Source organism: Aulonocara sp. 'chitande type north' Nkhata Bay, linkage group LG19, assembly GCF_057382095.1.
Source record: "Aulonocara sp. 'chitande type north' Nkhata Bay isolate Kocher_YH1m ecotype deep benthic linkage group LG19, A_spYH_male_GT1.1, whole genome shotgun sequence".
NCBI classification, from domain to species: Eukaryota; Metazoa; Chordata; class Actinopteri; order Cichliformes; family Cichlidae; genus Aulonocara; species Aulonocara sp. 'chitande type north' Nkhata Bay.
Genome location: NC_141362.1, coordinates 29,320,340 through 29,340,879, shown reverse-complemented (window position 1 = coordinate 29,340,879; position 20,540 = coordinate 29,320,340). Strand labels below are relative to the sequence as shown.

Below are 20,540 nucleotides of genomic sequence, written 5' to 3'. Positions count from 1 at the left end.
ACTCTCATTGGTTAGAATCTGGCTGTGTATCATGCCGATGTTGCCTGGCTTTCTAATGGTTAGCTGGTAGCTAACGGTAATGTTGGCAATTTCCGCCCGTTTCTCCATAATATTACCTTATTACATCTTCAAATACTAAAAAAGACAAAACTGTCTGCAGTTGGCTATTCGGCTGTTAACGGTAAGTGTATCTCACATTGTGGCCAACCAGCTGTTATTCACCTGTTAATAATAGTAATCTAGCACATAGTCAAGATGAAAATACTTGGTGCCTTCGTTAGCTAACAGTAATAGAGCTAGCTGAAATAAAGGGACAAAAACTATGCCCAGTGCTCAGTGTTCTTTTACCTGGTTTAATTTTGTGAAGCGAGACTTATGATTATCCCTGCTAGCTTAGCAGGTTAGCCCACGTAAGCGCACCCACAAGCTACTGTTGCTGTGTTTTGTTTTCCTGGCAACTGACTAGCTGTGGCTCTTGTTTGCCATTCCTTTTTGTGCTGCACATTATTAAGCGGTGATTTTACGTGGTGTCTTAAAATTGAGTTTCCCCTGATGGAAAATGTGACCCATTGATGTGCTGTTGTAGATAAACAGCTTTAAAAATTATAATAATAGTGTGGTTGTAAGGAGTAACATTTACCTGAGCTGGAGGAAGGTATTCTCAAATAATGATGATGAATGTACTTCACTGTGAAAAATATATTTGTTGTGGCTTATTTAGCTCTAATTTGTGTAATGAGACTACAAAAAAGCACAGGATGGAGCTCCTATTGTATGGTTTCTTTGTCTTATTAGTGCATCTAAACTTTGTTCATTAATTGTTCCTCCATTGCAGGGTGCTTCACTGTTTCTGAGATGATGATGATGAATGGAAACTCTCCTTCAGGTGTGTGGAGATGACCTACCACCCTTTTGGGAATGGTCAGAATGGGGCCAGATGTGCCCCTTCTTAATGAGTACAAGCAGGAGTTCTTCTGGAAGCGCTTCCCCCAAACTGTGTTGGGGGGTCCACGCTTCAAGTTGGGCTACTGTGCCCCACCTTATGTATATGTCAATCAAGCAGTGTTGTTCTTGACACCATGGCTTTTTGGGGGCTTCGGGACCCTGCTCAGTCAGTTGCAGCTGCTTCAGGAGCTCCATGCTGCGGTGCTCTCTGGTATACTTATGTGTGGGGCTGCGGCGGGTGTCCAGGCCCTGGCGCTGTATGCTGCACGGAGGAGCGGCACAGTGGAGAGACTTGGTGCATCCAACATCCTTGTTGATGAAGAAGAAGTGGAATTTACCCACTGTGTCAGCACAGAGACTGTTCGATTCATTGCTCCTGGAAAGCGTTTTGGGCTTAATGTGGTGCTGCATACAGTGCTAGCTGGGGTGCTCTGTGGCTTTGGGACATGGTATGTGTTCCTTGGCAGACTCACTGCTCTTTATGGCAGTATTGGTGCATCTCTGGTGGTCTTCGTCCTGAGTTGGGTGACGCTGTGTATAGCTGAATATTCTCTCATTGTAAATACAGCTACAGAGACAGCCACTTTTCAGGCACAGGATACTTATGAGATAACCCCACTCACGCGGCCTCTTTACATTTTTATTTTCATCGCTGTGGATTTGGCTGATAGGTGAGTGACAAAATTAATGATTTTATTAAAGTACTTTGTGTTTTCTGTCATAATAATTCTGACATGTTGCTGTGATTATAGGTACTCTGATGCTGTCCCTGAACTCCATCTGGCCAGCCAGGTTCTCCACGTGCTGTTCCTCTTTCTACCTCTGCTGTGGGCGTTTGGTATCCTGCCTCCCCTGGATGCTCTGCTCCTCTGGGGCATGGAGCAGACTCTTGTGTTTGGCTTAGGAGGCTCACCCATGTCCAGCAACCTCAGGTACCACTGAAACGATTAGCTGACATCAAACTACAATTGAAAAATTACAGTTGTGGTCAAAAGTTTACACAACTGTACACTTGTAAAGAATATAACATAATGGATCTACTGAGTGTCCCGTTATTTCTAAAACTCTGATTTTTCTCTGATAGAGTGATTGGAACAGATACTTCTTTGTCACAAAAAACATTCATGAAGTTTGGTTCTTTAATGACTTTATTATGGGTTAACAGAAAAAAGTGATCACATCTGCTGGGTCAAAAATATACATACAGCAACATGAATTAGCAATTTTGGTGACTTAGAAAGTTGTCAGTGAACTGAGCTTCATAGCATGGCCTCTTAACTTCTTGTGAGTGATTATGAGTGACTACAGCTGGTGACTTCTCTTAGACAGGTTAAATAGGGCTCATTGGATACTAACGCCCACAAATGCTACAATGGGAAAGTCAAAGGAGCTCAGCATGGATCTGAAAAAGCGAATTATTGACTTGAACAAGTCAGGAAAGTCACTTGGGGCCATTTCAAAGCAGCTACATGTCCCAAGAGCAACAGTGCAAACAATTGTTTGTAAGTATAAAGTGCATGGCACTGTTTCGTCACTGCCAAGATCAGGAAGAGAACGCAAGCTATCACCTGCTGCTGAGAGAAAATTGGTCAGGAGGATGAAGAGTCAACCAAGAATCACCAAAAGGCAGATCTGCCAAGAATTAGAAGCTGCTGGAACACAGGTGTTATTGTCCACAGTTAAACGTGTTTTGCATCTCCATGGACTGAGAGGCTGCCGTGCAAGAAGGAAGCCCTTGCTCCAAAAGCGGCACCTTAAGGCTCGACTGAAGTTTGCTGCTGATCACATGGACAAAGATAAGACCTTCTGGAGGAAAGTTCTGTGGTCAGACTAAACAAAAATCGAGCTTTTTGGCCACAATGCCCAGCGGTATGTTTGGAGGAGAAAAGGTGAGGCCTTTGACCCCAAGAACACCGTGCCTACAATCAAGCATGGTGGTGGGAGTATTATGCTGTGGGGCTGTTTTGCTGCCAATGGAACTGGTGATTTACAGAGAGTAAATGGGACAATGAAGAAGGAGGATTACCTTCACATTCTTCAACATAACCTAAAATCATCAGCATGAAGGTTGGGTCTTGGGCGCAGTTGGGTGTTCCAACAGGACAATGACCCCAAACCAGAGGTGTGGACTCGAGTCACATGACTTGGACTCGAGTCAGACTCGAGTCATTAATTTTATGACTTTAGACTTGACTTGAAAAAATGTTCTAAGACTTGTGACTTGACTTGGACTTTTACACCAATGACTTGGGACTTGAATTGGACTTGAACCGGTTTACTTGAAAAGACTTGATATTTTACCCCAAATATAAAATTTAACATGCATATTATATAGAGATTGAAAATGTGACGTCATTCACGGGTAGAACCGCAAAGGATTCTGGGAACTCGTGGCAAGCGGTACTAGCGCACGCAGGCTTTCAATTAAAATCAGTCACACAGCGATAAAAAGAAACACAAAAATGTCAAGAAGCTGTTGTATTATTAACTGCAATAGCCGGTCGCATGACAGCCACGGGAAGCCGACGGGTAAAGAGATCGGTTGTTATCGGATTACGTCGTTGAAGAGAAATTGTTCGAGCCATGTTTCCGAAGTAACAAAGAGGCGACGGGTGGCCTGGATTGCAGCCATTCAAAGACCAAATATAACGTCCCAGAACACTCCAGCTCACAGGTTAGTCTGCTCCAAGCATTTCCACAAAGGTCAGTCTGCTGTAGTAGTTAATACGTCATTTTTCTTAACATAATTGGTGATATAGGTTACAAGCAAGTCTGGCGCTGAACAGAAATTGTCGCGCTATGCTCCTTTGTTTATTGTGCATAAATAGTGAATTGTCCTGACACAATATTGCGTTTCGCTTCTGTTATTATGGTACATTGACAAAAACATATACTTTTATTCACAGGATAAAACAGTTGTTTTGTATCACTAATTGCCCAGTACGATTACAGCATACAGTATTATTGTCACTGCTACATTTCTGTAACGCGTACCAGAAATTATTTCCACTGCTAATTAATTACCATTGAGCTCAAAGGTCCTATTAATAAACGGTTAACGAATGTGTATTTATGACGACGATTTGTGAGACTGGTAAACTTATGATATGTACGATGGTCTTTACTTTCTACACGGTGCATTTCAAGGTCCTGTACCCATCCGTCGGTAAACTGTACCTGGGCTTGTTGCAGTGACCGGAAGTTAGTAAACTTCACGAGTGTATGCGCTCACTCCAAGAAGCGTATAATTATAAATATTAGGGCTGCCACGATTAGTCGACTAGTCACGATTACGTCGACTATCAAAATCGTCGATGACTGATTTAATAGTCGACGCGTTGTTTGAAGCTTTGTAAGATCACAAAAGACGCAGGAATAAGTAGTAGGATTTAAGAGTGTAATAACGGACTGAAACAGAAGATGGCAGCACTGCATGTACAAGGATGCCAGCTGCCGTTAAACCCCGAAGAAGAAGCAGCTGTGTCTCAGAATTCATAGCGCAGCCCAGCTCAGTTTCCAACAATGGCGGTAGCTAGTTAGTTTTAATATTACTCTTATTATTGTTTCTGGGTCACAAAATAAACGTTTAACATATTTTCAGGCGAGAATGTAGCTGTGTAAACCTCAAATATCTGCTCAGTTTATCAAGACACCACATATTTTCAAAAGCGCTCCGACGTTTTCGGAGACGTCTGTTACCCACTAGCTCGATAGCTAGCCGGGGGCTAGGCTCACTAGCGCCGTGAGAGCACCGGACTCCCGGCAAATCGTTTTCAAACCCACCGCCGTCTTTCGCTACTCAGGTTAAACATATAAGTCACTTAGATAACTTCAAAATGTTATTTTTTGGCTTTTTTCAGTGTTTTTTGTTCCTGAGTAAATCGGTTTGGCTGAGATCAAAGTTATAGTTTTTACACAGCTGAATAAACGTCAAGCAGACAGCTGATTATCAGAAGTGTGAGATGCTCCAGAATTTACTCCGGTGTCCTGTTATATTTTAGATAGCAAGGAGTTTATTAAATTTTAATGAAATTTGCAGATTGTTTCGGTGAAGTTTAATAAACTATCATCTTGTCTTTATTTTTAGTTAGCACATACCTTAAACACTTAAAGCTGTAAGCTAATGATAGTTATATAAGAGTAGATGCTGCTGGTGCAATAAGCTGTATGCTGTACGTCCAATGGATGATGATTTGATTAGTCGACTAATCGCAAAAATAATCGGTGACTAGTCGACTATCAAAATAATCGTTTGTGGCAGCCCTAATAAATATGCATATAAATATGCTACGATGAGATAGCTGACTTTATCTAACTAGCAAATGTTTTCCAGGCTACGTTGGTGATGCAGTTTTTTTTTTTAAATGATATTTAAAAAAAAAAATCATTTATTTATGTATGATATTTTTGTCATGCGATTTTAAAGCCGGTCCTACAACCGCATCCAAGAATAACATGCAGCTTATCTCAGAACCGTCGGTGAAAATTATTCTTGGAGCTAGGTTTAATTGAGCTGCATTTTAAAGAGGTGCAATTTCACAATTTGTGTATATTTTCTAAGTTCACTATTTTGTCATGTGTTGAGAAAAACACAGATTTAAAAATTACATGGTCTAATATTTACATTTAGCATATAACTGCAACATGCTTTTTTCTTTTTTTTTTAAAGACTCGAAAGGACTTGAAATTCAAAATTTCAGACTTGTGACTTTACTTGGACTTTTACACCAGTGACTTGAGACTCGACTCTGACTTGCCTGACATTACTTGACTTGAGACTTGAGGATAAAGACTTGAGACTTACTTGAGACTTGCAAAACAATGACTTGGTCCCACCTCTGCCCCAAACACACATCAAAAGTGGTAAAGGAATGGCTAAATCAGGCTAGAATAAGGGTTTTAGAATGGCCTTCACAAAGTCCTGACTTAAACCCCATTGAAAACGTGGACAATGCTGAAGAAACAAGTCCATGTCAGAAAGCCATCAAATTTAACTGAACTGCACCAATTCTGTCAAGAGGAGTGGTCAAAGATTCAACCAGAAGCTTGTGGATGGCTACCAAAAGCGCCTAATTGAAGCGAAAATGGCTAAGGGACATGTAACCAAATATTAGCACTGCTGTATGTATATTTTTGACCCAGCAGATGTGATCACTTTTTTCTGTTAACCCATAATAAAGTCATTAAAGAACCAAACTTCATGAATGTTTTTTGTGACAAAGAAGTATCTGTTCCAATCACTCTATCAGAGAAAAATCAGAGTTTTAGAAATAACGGGACACTCGGTAGAGCCATTATATTATATTCTTTACAAGTGTATGTAAACTTTTGACCACAACTGTATATCATTTGTTTTCACTTTTGAAACAATAATATTGTAAAAAAGTCATGTGGGTCATTCTATATCCTGAGATTAAAGTGGACAAACTCTGTTTAGCATTTCAGTATTTAAGATGAGGTATGCATTTGTGCTGAGTGTTGGTGTGACAATAAAAGATGCTAAGAACTGGATGAAATGGTGGCAGATCATCTGCTGTTTTGACCCCTGAAGGGAGCATCCAAAAGAAAACGAAGCAAAACAAAAGAAATTATAGTAACTCAGAAGGTAAAACTAGATAACATTTCTAAATTGCCCATAGGTGTGAATGGGAGTGTGAAATGACTATCTGTCTCTCTGTGTTAGCCCTATATCAGACTGGCAACCTGTCCAGGGTGTGCCACGCCTCTCTCCCTATGATAGCTAGGCTAGGCTTCAGCCGCCTCCACGATCCTGATAAGGATAAGCGCACGAGAATGGACGGATGGATGAATCAGATTAAATGGTTCCACTGGCAGTGTTTTATTACCCTGTTTATCATCAGCCCTAATTTTTTTGTGTGTGTCTGTGTGTGTGTACTGTCTCACAGGCTGCTGTTGATGTTTGGTGTATCCGCTGGCGTAGCTGTATGTAATTACTTCATCCCATCAACACTTGGTGTGGTTCTCCTCTCCACTGCTATGGGATTTCTCTTGAGTCTGGATCTCAGCCAGGTTGGCACACTCTGCAGAGGTTCCAGGTCAGCCTTTGGGGACCGCGAATTGCTCAGAGGGGGGCCGTCACCTCCTCCTCCAACTTCCTTTGGCTGGAATCTAGGCTGCAGGGAAGTACTGCTATATTTGAGCTTGCTACTGGTGGCAATGGCAGAGGCAGGCGTTTTGCATCACTTCATCGGATCAGCTCAGTCCCGCAGCCTGATTACAGGACCCCAGGCTCCTGTCAGTTACCTCCTCCTCATACTGTTCTGCCTCTGCTGGGCTCTCAGAGAGATCCAAGGGGCCTATGTATTTGGAGGGGTGTTCCTCAATCCCCTGTACCCTAAAGGGATGTCCAATGTGCACATTTTTAAACAGAGAAACAGAGGACTGTACATTGCTGCTGCAATCAGAAGAGTCCTTATTTACCTGGGTGAGGTTTTGAGGTTTTTATAATACATATTGGAAGTCACCTTTTGTCCAGTGTTAACAGTTTTCTCAAGTGTGAGAATAACTGTATTTGAATGTGTTTGATCTGTGTGTGTTTTACTTCACAGTGTTTCCATTTGCAATGATTGCTTTCCTGGCTATGGATAAGTCTCTGCAGCTGCTCCACACGGTTTCCCTGAGCGTGGGATTTACTCGAGCCTTTAGAGTGGTATACTTAACATTTATGCTTGCTCACAGTCAAAATAATAAAAACTTGTAAAGCAATTTTGGGGAGATTTTAAACTGGGCAACAACCTAAATAACAGATCTTTGTCAAAAGAAGACTGAAAAGGGTGACACTGGAAAAACGGGTCCTCTTGACAGTTATTTATCCTTTCCTTTTATCAAAATGAAAATAAAAATGTATTAATCAGTGAGCGCCTCTTGCTTGATTTTAACAGCTTCTCTTTATTATTGTTGTTATGCAGGGATGGCAGAGTTCAGAAGATGCTCTGCTCCAAATGGTGGTGGTGATCTTGGTGCGGCTTGCAGCTGGAAACAATGTGCTGCCAGGGTGGGATGACTTAGGTACCGGAGTTCAGCTTCTTCTGGTGAGGTCAAAGTTTTCACCCACCATAAGTTCTTCAGTGCACGCTTTAAAATCTGACCCTTAAATATAAAACAGTGAAAAATGTCACAATTATCTGTGCTTTGACCAGCGCAAATAACTCTTTACTATCCAGATTGGGGCATCTTTGTATTTTTCTACTTGCCCTGAGTTGAATAACTCAGTGTGGCTTGTTTTGTTGTCGGCTGTTGATATTGAGAAGAAAATAACATTAGAGATCAGGGATAGAAGCAGCAGCTTCCAAATGCAAGTGCCTCATTTCAAATTAGCTCTCAACATGTTACTAGCTTTGATAATGAATGGCCAAGCAGGGTATTTTGGACATCTTTTTCGTCAACAGTATTTTCTACCTCCTCCTGGAGAATTAAGAATATACACTATCAGGCTATGTATATCCATAGCTCTGGTAAGTTCTGTGTTTTCCCTATGGTCTGCATCTTGGAAAGTGCTTAGTGTGCCTGGTAAACCTCCAAAGCAAGACACTCAGGAGGGATCCTGATCATATGCACAAACAGCCTCAACAAGCTCCCTTTGATGTAATGGAGCATTAGCTCTGTTTTGAAGTTCCCCTGAAGACTCATCTTTAACGCAGTGCTAAGGTTTGTGTGTCCTGCTGACCCTAAGCCCTAGAAGCTGTGTTGTCCGGGGCAGTAGTTCCTGGCAGGGTTTTCCAAAGTAAAAAAAGCTGAATAGAAGCTGGAGCGCTTTGTTCCAAAAAATAAAAAAATAAAAAAAGTAAACCAGGGTCCCCTGAACCCACAACCGGTAAGAAGAGGTATTGGGACCATGCTTTGCGGCTTCTGCATTAACCTGCAACCAACTTTACAAAGTTTAATGTCGGAGGACTTAAGTGTTCTGACCCCTGCTGTTGCAGATTGATTCATTTGACACGTTATCCTCAGTTTTTTTTTGACATTGTTTTTGTACTGATTACATGAAATGTTCCTCTGACACCTCATAAAATATATATATTAACTAATTTGCCATTGAAAGCCTACTAGGACTAACATTTGAAGCACTTTTTTGAACTGAGTGCTTTCAGTCATATTTCAGGCCTGCGTGTGAAACAAAATGACTGGGTGTGCATCAGAAATTAGTGAGGGTGGATCTCTGCCTGTGCAGCTACCCTTGAAAAACCCTGAAACTAATCTGATGCTCATCAAATCATATCTTTATTGATATACTGAGGTGTCAGAACTCAGCATTAGGGGTAGAGGGGGAGGTCATCAGCTTTTGCCCTTTTGGGAAAGAGAGTTAAAATAGCCACACAGCCATAAATTTAATGCCTGCATATTGGACATGTAAGATTTCGCTTCATGTTTGCTGTTGTCTTTTGGCTACAGGTGGGCCTCCTGTTTGACAGAGTAACCCAGTTTCTAGCCAAGCTGAAATTCACCCTGATTGTGTTGGTGACATCTTGGACAGAGAAGAAGCAGCGCCGTCAGTCGGCTGGAACTCTCCTGGCTCTGAACGCCTCCCTATGCCCTCTGGTCCTGGCTGTGGTGATCGTCTCTGCCCTGCTCTCTGCCCCTTTGCTGCCCCTGTTCACTCTGCCCATCTTCCTTGTGGGGTTTCCCAGGCCTCAGCGAAGCTGGCCAGGACCCGTGGGCACTGCCTGTCCCTGCCCGGATTCTGTCTTCTACCAGCAAATGAGTGGAAGTCTTGCCTGTGCTCTGAGGACGGCCTTTGCAAGAGGGTCACTGGGTTAGTTGTTCGTGCCTGAAATTTTTTTTTCTTTTCTTAATAAATAAGCCGCTGATACAAAATCTATGTGTTAGAAAAATACAATTGTAGCATTAAGATTAGGGCTGTGCGATATGACCAAAATCTCATATCCCGATATTAAGACATCTATCGTCCGATAACGATATAAATCACAAAAATTTAACATTTTCAGTAAATTCTGTGAATCTCGGGCAGCTCGACTTGCGTGAAGTGTTTCCAGCTGGCGATACATGAAACTATATATTTTTTGACATAAGTTGTAAAGGCCGCCGTTTGCTTTGTGAGTATTTATTACACGACGTGCTGCGGGGAAAAGCCTGTTCTAACATTTGAGTCTAAGGTTTATTTTTTAGCACCTGACGGCTCTTTTTTGCTTCTCATCCGTTAATATTCTGCATACTCTTTTATGTGATTCAGTTTATTTTGAAAAGTCTCAACAGGATCTTGAGCTTTATTGTGAAAGGTTTATGTGGAAAATAAACAAGCGGACACGCAGTGGTTTTACTGTCTTTGTTACTAATGACAACACATAAAAACAGGCGCTTGTCCGTCCGTAGTGTGGTTATATTAAATATAAGAGAAAGAGAGAACTGTAAGAAATTAATATAGCCACTACAGTGACCATCAAAACCATGAAAAAATATTGCCATAAACGTTTATTTTGCGACACCACACAATAAACGATAGCGTAAAATGAAACGATAGACGTTTTTATATCGTCATCCAATGTATAACGTTATGTCGAACAGCCCTAATTAAGATAATGACAAAACCCGTCATGGCATCTAAATTGGACAGCTAATAGTGTTCACTTCCTTTATGAAGCACCTGAAACCTGTTAATTATTAACTAATCAGTCACAGTATCTAAATTTAAATCTGTCTTAAAAGTTGGTTTTGCTTAACTTACAATACACACAGTATTTTTCTCCATTAAGTTTTTCTTTTTACAGCTCTCGGTAAACAGAGGTCACCTTATATAGAAAAAAAGTATATATATATATGTTTTTTACAACAGTGTGTTTTGACGTGGGCTGTAATTGCAGCAACTGAACTCTTGTATGGGTCAAATGGGGACTGTATGCAGATCTGAAAGCAGTGAAGCATCATTTCATACGGTTACACAGTAAGAGGAATTCTGTTGTGAGCAGACTTTTTGGACTACGGGCAGTAATGTGAACTTACGTGATCCAGTTGAGCTTTCTGTGAAGTGACCCTGGAAAAAAAAAAAAAAAAAAGCTTGGGTCTCTATTCATTACATCCAAATATTTCCACACCATTAACTGCGTAATACGCCGAGGCTAAACTGAGCTGCTGCTCGGGTTTTGTTCTCTTCCCAATCAGGTGGGGGAAAGAGAGGGAGGGGGGAACATGCAAGTAGGGACTTGTTTTTTATGGACTGATGATTTAAGACTGAATAAAACCAAGGTGATGTAATCAGTCAGTCTTATTGTTTTTTCTGAGCTAGGGAAGCTGTGGCTGTGATGTATAATTCAGAAAAGTTGCTTGTTAGGCTGAAGCTCACAGTCAAACGGTGGCAGTTTGTAGTGTTCTTTTGCTTTGCTCACACTGGGGGCCGTGGTGCAGTGAGCAGGAAAGAAATCTGCCCAGTGTGTCACTTCACATCATGAGGTAGCGGCTGGGACTATTCTAAGATGTCAGCATGGGACATGACATTATCCTTGAGCCAAGCGAGCACTAGTCAGGTTAAAACAAAAGCTTCCTTTCACCTTGCTGCTGCTGTTCATCTGTGTTGAATTAAACGTCTGTCTTCTGTCTCAGAAAATGAAAATCCACCTTTGTACAAAAAGAGCAAAGTTTTAGGGACTAATGGAAAGCTGGGGACAAGAAGAGATTTAATATTTAGATCTCTGTGCAGTCAGCCAGTTAAATCAGTAGCACGACCTTCCTGTACTATTGTACAGGATGCATCTCCAAGCAGCTCATCCAGTAACTACGTTATCCATGTAGTCAGCAGAGGGATGCACAGCTGATACAAAATGAAAGACTCCCATATGTGTGCTACATGTTTTATGTTCTGTGCTCATAGTCACATCTCCTTACATGTTGGATGTATGGATAACTGATGAGTCGCTCTCCATTTTCAGGTTCATTAGCCCCAGGCTCTCATTTTCTTGGCCGCTTTCAGGACCGCATGGTTTGGATAATGATCTTGGAGAGGGGATATGGCTACTGCACTGTCAACATTAAGGTACTGTATCCCTCTGATTGTCTATTAATAATCTATGTAAGAATCTAAAAGATTACATAAGGTGGGGTGTGTTTGTTACAGGGCCTGGAGCTGCAGGAGACGTCTTGCCACACAGTGGAGGCACGGAGGGTGGATGAGGTTTTTGAAGCTGCTTTTGAACGCCCTGAGCGGCTCGGCTTCACCCAGGGCTTCAATCTGCATTGGGGCAATGCCCTCACCCCGTGTGCTGCACTTGCAGTACGGGTCTACTCTGATGCCCGAAATGTGCTGTCTGGTATCATTGACTCTCATGACAACTTGAGGAAACTTCAGGATGACTTCATGAAGGCTCTGATCTGGTTGCTCCTGCGATATTGTGTGCAGAAACATAAAGGATTTTTATGGAGCAGTGAAGAAGTGTCAGCGGTTGGTGGGATGAAATCCCAGTCTTCACAGTTAGCCCAGACAACTTCTAACCAACCACCTGAGGCTGTCATGGTGGAGTCCAATGTGTCTTCTATAAGGTTCAGACAGGAAAGCTCCAGTTTGACCTCCTTTGGTGACTGGTCAGATGAGGATGACTTATTTGGCCCTCAACCAGCCAGACGGACAGTTGCATTAGTGACTGCAGAAGCCCAGTCTGGACACGCCACCCTGCAGATGGGGGCCTCTCTGCCGGGCTCCGTGGAGATGGACAGTCTTTTTGAAAACATGGCCCTCTCTGCACTGCAGCCACTGCAGCCTCTGGGACTGGGTATTGGGATGCCAGCTGTGGATAAAGGCCATAACTCAGAGGTATTCGGTGAAAGGTCTGGCTCTCTCCCACATCTGAACTTCAGCTGCCCCCAGTCTGAGGTATTCAACCTACCAAAAGGGTGGAGGACAGCACCATTACTACCATCCCGCTTGCTGTCTCTCAGGCCTTTATTTCCTGAGGATTGGTTTCGATTTACCTTGGGACGCTTTGGGCCTGCTGTGCAGGGTGCAACCTCAGAGGACATGACCAAAGCCCTCAAGGAAGATGAAGCTTTGAAGGAACTGCATATTCATGTTGCACTTTCGTGTCTCATCTCACTGGGGGCAGAGTCTGCCTTCACCAGTCCTAGTTATGTGTACAGGCTGTATTGTGGAGATGTACCGTGGACAGAAGGACTTGAGTGGCTGTCTTCAAGTAAAGAACTTTACCAGCTCACACTTCAGGCTTTCAGGTAAAATTGCCAGTTAGGACCTCTAGATTGTGATTACTATAATCAGCCAGACTTATTTGAGCCAGAGCATCCATAAGAGTTCTGCCTTATGCTTTTGTTTGCCCTCAGGTTCAGTTTCAAGCTGTTGTTTGATCAAGCAAGCCTGGGGCCAATGGAGTCCCCTGAAGAGTTGTTCAGCACTCTGGAGGAATATGAAAGGGACTGGTACATCGGCCTGGTGACAGAGAAAGGCTGGCATGACAGCGTTCTTCAGGAAAAACCCTTTCTATTCTCACTAGGACATGATCTCACAATGGTAATAAGACATAACGAAGCCTCATTTACACCTAAGCTACAAAATATACAATTATAATTACAGTATATTATCCAGTTGACATAAAATTTAAGGTTCTCATAAATCCATGTGTTCAGCTTAGTTTGTTCCACTAGTTAGTTTGTAACATTTTGACTGTCCTTGTGTGCAGGGTACCTACACAGGGCGAGTGCTGACCCTTCAGGAGCAGCTTGTACAGGTGGGCCGTCTCAATGGAGAAGGGGTGAGAGGCCAGTGGGCAAACCTCTCCTGGGAGCTTCTGTATGCTACTAATGATGACGAGGAGCGGTACAGCATTCAGGCCCACCCCTTCATGCTAAGAAACCTAACGGTTCAGGCAGCCGATCCGCCTCTAGGATACCCTATTTACTCATCTGCCCCACTTCACTTTCCTTGCCTCTGAGCTGTGGTTCCATCTTTCAGGTGGGAGTACCACAGAAATTCATGTTTGAACTGTAGCAAAGTCAAGAGAAATCTTAAATCAGGAGTTTTACATTTTAAATTGTTGACTCAGAGTTTGTGAAGTGTCAAGTCGGCATGGGAACCAACTTAATTCTTCACATTAATTTGAGAGATGGAGCAGTGGCATCGCCACCAAAGCACAGACATTTGTGTTTATTAATGTTTGTGCTGAAACAAAAGGTGAATAAATTAAGACCCCTCCTCTCCAGGAGACGACTAATAAATACCTCTGGTTTAATTCGACTTTTTAATGTTCATGTGATCCCCCTTCCCATCCTCCCTCACTTTTCCACAAAAAGGAATGAGGATTTTATTGCTTTGTTAAAGAATATCAAGGATGTGCCTTGGGGATGTCTCGCTGTACACGTATGGTGTTTAGTGCTGTTGTTTTGTTTACAATTCACTTGTTTACAATCTAGAATGAATCTGTCCACAGTTTCTTGTACATATTGTTAATTTTTATATGTGTAGCTGTATATACTTACAATAAAAATAGCTTGTCAAAAGCTGTTTTTCATTAAACAAACTTGCCGGGATAGAGAAAACTGAACATAACTCAATTTTTGTAGGCATTTAAAGGGTCGTTGCAGAAACATTGCCATTCTTAATATAGTCTTTATAGCTTGTTGTCCATTCTTCAAGGCTGTGTACCACAAGTTGATTATTGGTTACAAACATTTCATTTAAGATAGGAAGAGGGCACGGAGCTTTCAAACCAGTTATGTCTCTAAATATTTACTTCAAGACTCAATTCAATTTCATTTATACATCGCCAGTTTATCGCCCGCAACAGCCATCCCAAGGTGACATGACATGAAAGCAGAAATTTTGAAAAAAGGAGAAAAAAAATACAAAGTCCAACATTAGGAATGCAATTTCCCCTTGAGGATGTGATTTTCAGGAGGTCTTCGGTTTAGTCAAGTTCGCAGAGTCTGCATCCTACAAAAGAAGATGCTAACTGTCAGCACTTGATTTGCACCAAAAATGAAAAATTATTTTATTCAAGGTTGAAAATTGTCTGAATATATATCATGTTAACATCTGTAAATCTTGAGATACTTTATTGGTCACAAGCATGCCCCTTACATTGCCCAACTATTTCACTGTAGAGGAATGTTTAGATTCTGTAAGTCTTTATAGTGTTTCCTCTTTTTCTTTTGGTCCCAAAATGATCCTCCTTCATCCCAAGCAAGTGAATCCACAATGGCTAGCCAGTAGTGGCATGACCTTTCTGCATGGCCCTCAGCTGTCACTGTCCAGCAGAGGCCACCAGACACACTGGTCAGTCAGTTATCCAGTCAGCACCAGGGGGAAGGAGTCATGCTCACTGTCATACCCTAGCCACTGCCTTCTTCTTATTAGACTCAACCAAGGTCAGTAGAAGCTAGAGCCTCCCAGCTGTTAAGAGACAGCGCTACACACATAGTTCAACTTTATTCAAGTATTTTCAGCCTGTTCACACAGTGAGAACCCACCAGTCTCAGGTCTAATCTAGCACAGCTAACCTTGCAGAATACTGCAGCAGCACAAATGTTGCATAAAGAAAGGGCAGCATCTGATGTGCCCCAAGTAAAGTGGAAAAAAGCTGCATGTTCACCTGCATGCTCCTGACCAAGTCAAAATGTGTAAAACAAATATTATGAAAAAAGATTTTTACTAACTCATAAAGCCCAAATATATACTCATATTGATCAGAGTATTTGGTAAAAATATGGTGATGTTTGAATTTCTCAGACCTACACTAATGTGTAAATAATATATCTACAAGGGAATTTTGCACCATAAAAACTTTCTGTACCTACCCGACCAGCTTTGAAATTCTGCACCCATTTTCTGCCCAACCTGTCGGACACGGACCAGGCGAATGTGGGCGCATACTGCCAGGTGTAGTAAAGCAGGAGCATGGGCTGCTGAGAGATCCACATCTCCTTGACACCATTGGAAATTCCCACTAGCATTAAACGCACACAGCGATCTGTTGGCATCCTCTTCAGATGTCCAACTGTGGGTGGAGGCTTGAAGTAATGAGAGGAAAACTTGTTACTTAAAACATAGCTTTGAAATGGTTATATTAGGCATATCAACTAAAAAAAATACCTTGTTTATTTCTGCTGTAAAGGCATTTTTGGCGATTTGTGATTGGACGGGCCCTGGACACACTGTGCTAATTAGTATTTTTGGATAGTCAGTCAGCTCAGTTCGAAGGGAATTAAAGAAACCCTGTGGATAATACAGCAGAGATCCAGATCTGTTCCCACAAGCCAACAACTAATACATTTAGTTGAAAAGAATTAAGAGAAATAAAATGGTCATAATCTCCTTTCTGAAATCTCATCACCTGAAGTGCATGCTTGCTAGCAGAGGCACCTGTTGCAAGAGGCGCAGCGGTAAGGCCAAAGAGGCTGCTGACAGTCACGATGCTCCCCCTGCCTCGCTGCGTCATGTGAGGCAGCACCTGCTTGGTTAGAGAGACCGTACCGAAGAAGTTGAGCTCCATCAAGGCCTGGCACACATCCACGCTGGTTTCCAAGAACAGAGAGCGCTGACTTCGACCGCCATTGTTAATGAGGATATCAATCTGATGAGGGATAGAAAAGAACATCTGAAATCTCATTTATTTCAGTTACCTATAGTTTTGTACTTTCTAATTTGTTTTTATTTTGATTCAGTTAGTTTTCAGAGTGGATTTTGTTGTTTCAGTTTAGTTTTTTTTGTGCGAAAATGTTTAGTTTTAGTTTAGTTTTTATTAGTTTCAGTGGAAGCTTTAGTCTTTTTATTATTATTGAATAGAGGACACATGTCTCATCAAAACTATCACAATTGTAAGGGTGAATGTTTATGGAGAAAAAACATTGTTTTCAGCAGATATTTAAAACAGAGTAGCTATCTGAGAGTTTACAACCTCAGAAGAGATGGTGCATGTGGATTTAAAATAACAGTTAAAAGGCTCTGATCAGATGATGACTGCTGGAATACATCTCAGTAGATCTGCTTTTGTAAAAGGGGCACAACAGTGTTAGGCTTTAAAAGTGGTGGAACATGTCACAGCTAACAGGGGGATTTAAAACTGCAGTTTGATCAATCCAAATTTGAAATAGTTCCTGGAAATCGTGGGTGCCACACATGGTTCGGGCTAGAAAAGGAGACAGACAACCAAGCTTACTGTGAGAACCAAGTCCAAAGGTCAGCATCTGGGGCTGCATTGGTGCACACAGCATAGGTAACAAGCATATCTGTGACAGCACACCATTAATGCTGAAGGATACAGATTTTGGATGCTGGTTCCAAACTGACTTCTGCATGTGCTACAAAAGGAAGGTTTTGCAGTAAAAGCTGGAAATACGTTTTGCTATATTTTACCTTAGCCCTTTTTCATGTATGGCATACATATCCAGGTTTTCTACACCTTGTTAAAGTAAAAAGTCTTGAATTTACACACTGTCACAGGTTCTTAGAAAATGACTTGAATAATGAAAAAATAAACTACATCCACAAAGTGAAGTGAAACTAACCATCCATTAAAGGATGTCTTTAAAATAAGACAAAGGTGGTCTCTATTATGTAAATCAAACCCAGTATTTGAATGTTATAGATGAGTTGTTAATGCAACAACAAAAAAATTCATGAAACTATGAGCAACTGCAGTGAGCTTACGTGTCCAAAGTACCCAATCACAGTTTTTGTTTTTGTCTCATGTGACCTCCTCTCCAGCAAATCAAGTGGAAGAACAAGAATATCCTCATCCTTAAGTTCAGAGGTCTCTTAAAGAATAAAGGACAAAAAGCATTCATTTAGTCACTTTTGAGTAAAACTGAACAAACTATAACTGACATCATATGGAAACCTAGTATGTTATTAATGTGTTATACTCCATATACGTCCATGTACCCAAGCTTAAGTGTTCCTTCACATTAAGTGGGTTTCTTTTGGCTGGAATCCACTTTACTTTGATATAATTTGACAATTTAAAACAATTTATCTTACCTAAGCAATGGCGTTTCACTCTGTGTAGCTCATCCTCACGCCGGGCAGACAGGATGAGACGTGAGCCGCACTTTGCCAGCTGGTAGGCCAGCTCTTCTCCAATACCGCTGGATGCTCCAGTGATCCACACCACCAACCCTTTCAGCTTCCTCTCTGGTTGACACAAACCACAACAGTCAACATTTCCTGCTACAGTTCTTTGGTCTTTATAAACTTTCAGAGAGATAGCAAAAACCTAAGGAGTAGCCAAATCCATAATCTGGTACATCGGTAAAAAGGAAATAAAGTTTCACTCCACCATCTGGTGGGGGCCTTTCTGTGTGGAGTTTGCATGTTCTGCCCATGTTTGCATGGGTTCTCTCCAGGTACTGAAGCTTCCCTCCACAAGTCAAAAACATGCAATTAGTGGGGTTAGGTTAACTGTTGATTTGAAAATTTCCAGGGTGTGCATGGAAGGATGGCCATCTCAAAAATACCAAAAAGGCCTGAAAGACCACAGATGAAAACTAAAGTGGCTGGTCACAGTATCCTTTCCTTTTTTTCCCTTCAGTAACATCTAAACAAGTCAAGAGAACTCTCGAAGAGATAGGTGTATCATTGCTAAGCTGTCAAATCAAGAGATGTCTTCATGAATGGAAATAAAGAAAGTTTAAAACAAGTTGGAAACCACTGGTTACACTCAAGTACAAGAGGCCAGATTCCTGTAAGTTTTAATGATACTCTATGCATCATGCTTTACTTTCTAATTATGGTGAAGACTAAAGTGCTCCTTACAAAACTATCTAACAGCATAAAAATAGTTAAAGTTTGACCTATATTTGACTAGCTACAACATCAAACTCCTGCTTACACATTAACATGGCAGGCCTAGTTATAATGGTACAGTATAATCCCGGTTTTATCCCCTTCAGTACAGCACAGTACAGAATGAATTCACACTTCAGGTCTCAGTGCAGGTTTTCAGTCTAATTTAGCTCTCTGTAGCTGTTGTCCTTAACAGTGATCCTTGGGCACAACTTCCCTCTTTAAGGTATCACATTTCAGCTTCACAAAAATCACCGCATTGCTATCAAAGATTGTTTTATTAAGTAAATGTGTTTCTGTTTAGAACAAACCCTTGGCTGACAGACAGTCTGTGCTTTCCCTTTAGGATAACTTTGCACTTAGTAACAGCAACAGGCTCTGAAGAGGCCTCCTGTGACTGCCACTGCTCCCTGATACGAAAACATTTGTGAATAATTGATAAGAGAAAAATGTATGATCTCTTCCAAAATTTGCCTTACTTAGCCTTTGCTGATTAACATTTTTTATTTTTACTGTCCCCAACAGTTGCAGAGATACACATTTGATCACAAATCTGAGCCCCTTCTTTATTAATAAGAAACTTCTCACAGTTCTGGGGGATGGTTGTTTCACTCACCTGGCCTTTGCCCTGTCAGACTTGCCCAAAGCAGAGTGAAGTCTGCATCCGCGAAAATGAAGCCAATTAAACAGACAAGTAAACAAAATGCTATGAAGCAGCTCAGTGCAGATACAGTGCAGGACTCCATTCCTTGTAAAACAACACACATGCACAACCAACAAACTTATGATTTAAGTAACTACACGGCAACCTATAATGAGAGGTGGTTAAAGTGTAACCACTTGTGTAATCACTTCCTCTCTAGTATTTTCAAATTTAAACCTAGAGAGCGATATTTAAAGTCTTTATTCTTCTTCTTCATAATTTTTAAAACACTCTGTGGTTTCTCGACTGATTGGGATCCATTCCTGCCTTGTTAGAGTTCAAAGCTGATTAACTTGTGGGTTCCCACTTTTTACCCCAAAAGACCAAATGTATCATATTTCTTGTGTATGGATCCAAAATGTTAATTTGATGATATTTGAACCATTTAAATATTACTTTAGCCTAGAGACATGGTTTTCCATCATGCTTGAAAATGCACCAAAGTGTCATCAAATTGCTCCCTGGTCATTGTAAGAAGCTAGTCTTTGAGGCCTTTTTTTTTTTTTTTTTTTTAAACTATGAGTCAATCTTGACACCAATAGGAAGGAAGTTGATATCAAGCTTGCCACAAAGAATTTCAGAGGTTATGAAGAATAAGGGTCAAGAATTTACACCAATTTCAAAAGTCTTTGAAACTTACATAGTGGTTGTTGTTTTTCTGTGTCTCAGAAACATGTTAAAAATATATATAATTAAAACTGAAGCTGCAAAGTGCATGAAACACAAACAGGTGACTGTCAGTAAATTCACCATGATTTAGAAACAGCTAAAATTGAGACTTAGTCTCATCACATTAAAATTGTGATTCCAGGGCCTGGACAAAACTGGTAGGCTATTAAGAACGTTATTTCATTAGACGGTTGGTTATTCAGGTGAAGTCTGAGTATGAGTGCCCAAGCGTGATTCCAAAGACTCCTACAAGAAGATTTGTGAAAGAATAACCTCACAAGGATTTTTAAGCTTCTATGAAGACGTGCATTGGATTGGGTCTTGCTGTATCTGCATAGTGTTTGGTGTGATGTTGTGTTGATAATTTTACTTGTCCCTTTAAAGGAAGTGTAAATTTTCTAAGTCCTCTACTCTTTCATATGCTTACAATAAAAAAAAAAAAAAAAAAAAAAAAAAAAAAAAAAAATC

At 41.1% G+C, this 20,540-nt stretch overlaps 2 protein-coding genes across 2 annotated transcripts; one reads left to right on the top strand and one right to left on the bottom strand.

The window, feature by feature from the left end:
- On the top strand, window positions 1–14,441 carry pcnx4 (pecanex 4). Its single transcript, XM_086274097.1, has 11 exons — window positions 1–181; window positions 836–1,616; window positions 1,698–1,877; window positions 6,852–7,390; window positions 7,515–7,615; window positions 7,875–7,997; window positions 9,358–9,718; window positions 11,847–11,950; window positions 12,032–13,137; window positions 13,246–13,432; window positions 13,602–14,441. Exons 2-11 carry the CDS (start codon window positions 919–921, stop codon window positions 13,851–13,853), a joined length of 3,651 nt encoding a protein of 1,216 aa, XP_086130223.1. The 5' UTR covers window positions 1–181; window positions 836–918; the 3' UTR covers window positions 13,854–14,441.
- LOC147307297 (dehydrogenase/reductase SDR family member 7-like) lies at window positions 14,138–20,507 on the bottom strand. The gene is made up of 7 exons (XM_086274098.1): window positions 19,317–20,507; window positions 17,897–18,049; window positions 17,567–17,673; window positions 16,251–16,490; window positions 16,010–16,132; window positions 15,715–15,927; window positions 14,138–14,851 (listed from the first exon to the last, which is right to left on the bottom strand). Exons 1-7 carry the CDS (start codon window positions 19,465–19,467, stop codon window positions 14,810–14,812), a joined length of 1,029 nt encoding a protein of 342 aa, XP_086130224.1. The 5' UTR covers window positions 19,468–20,507; the 3' UTR covers window positions 14,138–14,809.
- Between the last annotated feature and the right edge of the window lie 33 nt (window positions 20,508–20,540).